The 6,000-nt window shown below is 45.4% G+C and overlaps 1 protein-coding gene across 1 annotated transcript; it reads left to right on the top strand.

Moving 5' to 3' along the window:
- The first annotated feature begins 3,607 nt into the window (after nucleotides 1–3,607).
- LOC1272264 (tyrosine--tRNA ligase, mitochondrial) lies at nucleotides 3,608–5,838 on the top strand. Its single transcript, XM_311148.5, has 2 exons — nucleotides 3,608–4,387; nucleotides 4,466–5,838. The coding sequence occupies exons 1-2, from the start codon at nucleotides 4,245–4,247 to the stop codon at nucleotides 5,712–5,714; spliced, it is 1,392 nt and encodes a 463-aa protein (XP_311148.3). The 5' UTR covers nucleotides 3,608–4,244; the 3' UTR covers nucleotides 5,715–5,838.
- Nucleotides 5,839–6,000: the final 162 nt, after the last annotated feature.

Here is a 6,000-nt window from a genome sequence, read left to right on the forward strand (position 1 = left end):
GAAAAACAGCCCCGTCGCGCATTCTGACGGCCAATTCACTTAATTCCAGAATGTTCAGGGTTCGCTTTTCTCAAAAAAAAAAAAAAAAAAAAAAAATGAAACGGAATACATACCGCCGCGTATGTAGATTACATACCATTGTAGGAGTGGCCCGCGTACGCACGATTATAATTTGCGCCTTTAGGCCAGACCAAAAGATGGGCCACGCATTGGGACCAAGGTACGCATTAGAAATAATCCCATAAGTTTAGGTGAATTTGAATGGTATTTTCTTCAAGATAAATGTTGATAGTAAATACAGCAGATTTTGTAGTTATGACGTAGGACGCATTATGGCCGTAAGGGTCTTATTCAATTGACATACATAAATTAAGAAACTGAAATTCGTACATCATGTAACTTTTCCCTGGAAAATGATGATAAGGATCTGTGCACTTGTGTCGCACAAATTTATTGCCTCGGAGCCGTAAATGATTGACAGCATAATTCATAATTCGTAATACAGTTGGACGGTGTTTCCATTTTAGTGACATACTCGGTACCTGCTGTTGCGCATGCGCAGCGTAGAGAAATAAAAACAAAAAATGCGCCTTCGCGCAGAATGGCGCCGTAGCAGTTTTGCAGCCAGCGCTCGCTTAGTCATTCGGGCTGACGAATGTACAAAACAAGAGCATGAAAATTCTCTAAATAATAGTAACAACAATAATTATTTCCCCTGCGGTATAACATACGCAGCATAAAGCGATTGTTGCTGATTGGCGTCACGGCCGGTGGCCCTGAAAGGATAAAGCTTTTGTGAGCGCTACCGATAAACAACCACCGCGCGGCAACAAACAACGGTGACGACGAACCCGCGTGGAGTGTATCACGCGACACACTTTTTAAGAAGGGGAACCGCCCCTCCACCGCTATGTGGGTGCTATGCTCATCCGGCATCACAGTAATCAGCACTATCACAGCAAATCTTATCTCTTATTTTATTTAATTAATGAACTGCTTTGTATTACAACGTGTTTACTTGCACTGAGTCGCCCGTTTTCTTGTTTTCGTGGAGTGACAAAGAAGGACGACAGCAGCGACGTAGTGGTAAAATATGTTAACCTTTATTGTTGCTGTTTTCGTTTGCGTCCTGTACACAATCAGCCGGATTTTTCTCTCTCGATCGTGCTAAAATGATGCAATTTTGAACTGTATTTCATCCACGATCATCCGTTGATCCGTTCGACTGCTTCTGCGGGATTTCGTGTTGCGTTACAAAAGCTCGCGATAACGCTTGTAACACTGGTGGGGTCGGTCACTCTAGTGTTGGGTGTATCTGATTCAGATTCATGAAACGGAATGAATTTTTGAAATAGTTGAATGAATTGGAATATCGGATGAAAAGACTAATGTATCTCATAAGATTCATATATTCTGTGCATCTTCTTCTCCTTGGAGTAACGACCTATACGGTAATGTTGAACTAAACAGGCTTTCGAGACTTATTAGTAAATACCACACAGACGGATAAGACAGACCTTACTACGGGTGGACGGTGTATGCGAGGCTTGAACCTACGACAGGCCTGTTTTCAAGCCTCGCCTTCAAGTTGTTGGAGTTGACGACTGCATCATGGGACCGCCCCAAATTAAATGTCTTGAAATTCATGAATGTCGAAATATTCATGAATTTTCAGACATGATTAATAGCGATACACGACTCTTCAGGAATACATGAATCTTTAGAAATACATGAATGGATTCATACATCTTTGCAGGTTCATCAATCTTTGGAAATTCACAAATCTTTCGAGATTAATGGATCTTTCAAGATTCACGTATATTTGGTGATTCGATTCGAGAATTGATTCACTCATCACGCTGAACGCTAAAGATTCATATGAAAAAAGCTATTTGGCGCAGTTTTGACCCATGGCTATGATAATAACGCTGAAATGCATGTTTCTAATTGATATATGTACGTATTTAGTACTTCTTAAACAAAATATCGATAATATTCGGATGTTTGAGCTTTTTGTCGTTCTTGTGTATATTTTTGGTGCGGCCACGCGAAAAGCTCTTTTTTGCAGTTGGTAAGCAATTTCGACAAAGTTGGAATAATTTCAGTTCAGTTCATTTTCTCGCGTTTTGGCCACGCGCTATATCATTTCACTCACACTACGATAGCAACAGCCATTGGAAGTCAAACGCATACATCATCAAATGATCGAATCCACTCCTGTCGTTTTGTATTCACTTTTTTACCACATGGCTAAGAACTGTGTAGGAACGAGGTCAAAAAATGTAGGACGATTTGACAAGTAGCCAAAACTTCGTTACAGCAGTTTGACATCTGAAAGCCCCTTTCGATTGAAATTTTAATTATGATTTTAATGATGAATCGGGCTGGTTATCGCGAGAAAACTGTTAATTAGTTTATAAATTTTACAGGAATAGTATGTATGCTTCTAGTAGTATTAGATTTGATGATTTTTCAAGGGCACTGTGCTGTCAAATGGCATCCAAGATGGCCAAACCGATTTTTGCTAATATTTGACCTCGTTCAAGGACCGTAAAGATATCAGGTCAAGTTATAAGCCCGTTTTGACAGCTAAGTGGAAGAAGAATCGACGAAGAAAACTGACAGTTAGTTTTCCGCGTTTGGCGAACGCTTCAAGTTCTAGAAGGAAAATTTCCATTTGAAATCACGGGCTGTGTTCTAATAAACTAAAATATTCACCCAAATTGATCTCCACCAAATGTTGACCATGCAAAACGTAAAAAATCCATCAATACATATATAAGCGGAAAACCATCTGTCAAAATCGGAGCCCAGAGGGGGGATCGCCAAAAGCGCTATAACTGCACCTCATTATACATTCCACCTTGACCTCGTTCCTACACAGTCCTTGCACATGGCTGTCAAATCGTTTAGGATAATACCACGTAAGGCCGAAAATACACGGACCGGAATTTCGCGGCCGCGGAATTCCGCTTGCTGAAAAATGTATGGATATGACAGTTGGGGAAAGTTGCTGTTGACACTTTGTATATGGGTTTGACAGCAGGCGGAATTCCGCGGCCGCGAAATTCCGATCCGTGTATTTTCGGCCTAATAATCACGCTAACGGCTCCGGACCCGTTGGGCTGGAGCCGGCTCCGGAGCCGTTGGTGCGGAGCCGGCTCCGGGCAAAAGTCGAAGCCCGCTACGGAACCGTTGGTGTGCTCCGAAACGCCCATCACTAGTTCACATGCTAACTTTTCTTTGTAATACGGATGTCACACGAGGCGTAAACTCAAAAAAATATAAATCTTGTCCGATAAAATCGCATCCCATCAGCGTTGCACTGCCCTTATACGGACGTCACACGAAGCGTAAACTTTGGCGTAAACTGAATTTCAGCCATACAACCCTATAATCTTTTGACAGGAAGTTTACGCTCTCCCATACAAATCAAACGTAAACTTTTTGAGTTTACGCCTCGTGTGACGTCCGTATGATACGTAGTTTTTCACCCATACTACGACACATCAACCAAAACAGCCATTGGAATTCACACGCCTACATCAACAAATGATCAAATCCCCTCCTGTCATTTCGTTTTTTTTTTCTACAGCACGGCTGTCAAATTGTTCGGAATAAGCCCACCTGTATAATAAACCCACTTTGGTTACACCCAGTCCGTGTGAACTCAATCCAACGCAAGTCAAATACAGGCGGTCCCCGAGATACACGGTTAATTGGGACCAAAAACGGACGCAAAATACTGCGTATCTCGAATTTCCGCGTATGTCAAATCTTGTAATTTCCAACCAAAATATCACAAACGTTCGTGTAATTTTGTACGTAGAGGGTGGTTTTTGCCACCAAATTAATTATGATTCTAATTAATATGATTCTGACTGAATTTAACAGTTTCAAACCTTTTGAAATGGCTTTTTAACATTCGATCAATACGGAAATTAGATGGCATTTGACAATTGATGTGTAAAATCAGTACAATTTATTCAGAGAACTGTAAAATTTAGAAGACCGCGTATCTCCGAATCCGCGTTTAAGAGGTACCGAGTATGTCGGGGATCGCCTGTATAGTTTAAAGCAATCGAAGGCCCAACAGCTATAAAGCTTTCGCCATAAAAGCTTCTTCGTGCACGCACTCACGCAGCTGTCAGTCGGAGGTAAATAAACAACCGCCAGCCGGTTACATCAAAGCGGCATTTTCTCTCCACTAATTTTCCTGTGAGTTCGATAAAAAAAACCCTTTGATGTTGGCTAGCACACGAACATTTCAGCTCAAGGCAAGACTCAAAACATTGCTGCGACAGCCTGCACGATGGTACACAGAGCGAAACATTTTAAAGCTGAGAGACCGCGGTTTCATACAGGACGTTTTCCCAGCGGAAACGATGTGCGTAAGAAGCCAGCTGCAATCCCTTTATCGATTGTGTTTTGATCTACATATATTTTGTTTGGTTACACATTTTAGTGATAAAGCCAGCTCGATGTTAGGCTCCACCTGCCAGACAGTGTATGCCGGGTTCGATCCAACCGCCAACAGTCTGCACGTGGGCAATCTTCTGGTGCTGATCGGGCTGTTGCACACGCAGCGTGCTGGCCACCAACCGATCGCACTGGTTGGCGGTGCTACCGGGCTGATCGGAGACCCTTCCGGCCGCAAAACCGAGCGACAACAGCTCGAAACGGAAGCGGTAGAGCACAACGTGACCTGCATCAGGCGGCAAATAGAGACGATTTTCGCGAACCACGAGCGCTTCTTCTGGGACCGACCTAGTTCGCTGAAACCGGTGCTGGTGGTGAACAATGCGGACTGGTACCGGCAATACAGCTTCGTCGATTTCATGGCGAACGTCGGCCGCCACTTTCGGATGGGAGCGATGCTTTCGCGCTCCTCCGTCCAGACCCGTCTGACGAGCGAGTCCGGCATGAGCTTTACCGAGTTTTCCTACCAGCTGTTCCAGGCGTACGATTGGTTGCATCTGTTGCGCCAGCACAATTGCCGGTTTCAGCTCGGCGGCTCGGACCAGATGGGCAACATCATGTCCGGCCAGGAGCTGATCAGCCGCACAGACGGGAAGGAAGTGTTCGGGCTGACACTGCCCCTCGTCACCAACGAGGAGGGCGACAAGTTCGGCAAGTCGGCGGGCAATGCGGTGTGGCTGTCGGACGACCGCACCTCGCCGTATGCGATGTACCAGTTCTTCGTCCGTACGCCCGACTCGGAGGTGGAGAAGCTGTTGCGACTGCTCACCTTTCTGCCGGTGCAGACGATCGAGCAGGCGATGGCGAGGCACCGGCGGACGCCGGAGCTGTGGGAAGCTCAGAAGCTGCTGGCCGGCGAGCTGACGAAGCTGGTGCACGGGGAAGCGGGCCTGTACAAGGCGATGGCCATCAGTCGGGCACTGTACAACGGCGACCTTTCCACGCTCGAGCAGCTGGAGGTGCGGGACGTGGCGCAAAGCTTTGGCGGGGCGCCACTGTGCGAGATACTGCCCGAGCCGGGCATGACGGTGCTGGATGTGGCGTTGCGGGCCCGCTGCTTTCCCAGCCGTGCAGATGCGGAACGGATTATCGGTGCCGGTGGGTTCAGCATCAATCTGAAGAAGGCCAAAAATCCGGCCGAGGTGCTGTCACCCTCAGTGCACATCCTGTCCAATCGGATATCGCTGCTGCGGGTTGGGAAGCGAAACTATTACATCGTCAAGTGGTTGCTGTAGATCAGCGGAAGCTATAAATGAAGAAATTATAGCGCCATATGGAACCGGTCTCATGTCGGATGTTCTGTAGATCTTAATTTAAAAGCTTATTTCTATGAATAAAAAACACATGAGCCGGAGGAAATATTGTATAAAGCACATTTAATCATTTTATTTTTTTAATTTCAACGAGCATAATTTCAGTAGGATTTTTCTTACTCTATTTGGCGTAACGTCCTACGCGGACATGCCGGCCTATACACGCAGGCTTTCGAGACTTAATTCATTACCGCGCAGCCGGATAGTT

The sequence above is a fragment of the Anopheles gambiae genome, chromosome X (assembly GCF_943734735.2).
Source record: "Anopheles gambiae chromosome X, idAnoGambNW_F1_1, whole genome shotgun sequence".
NCBI lineage: Eukaryota > Metazoa > Arthropoda > Insecta > Diptera > Culicidae > Anopheles > Anopheles gambiae.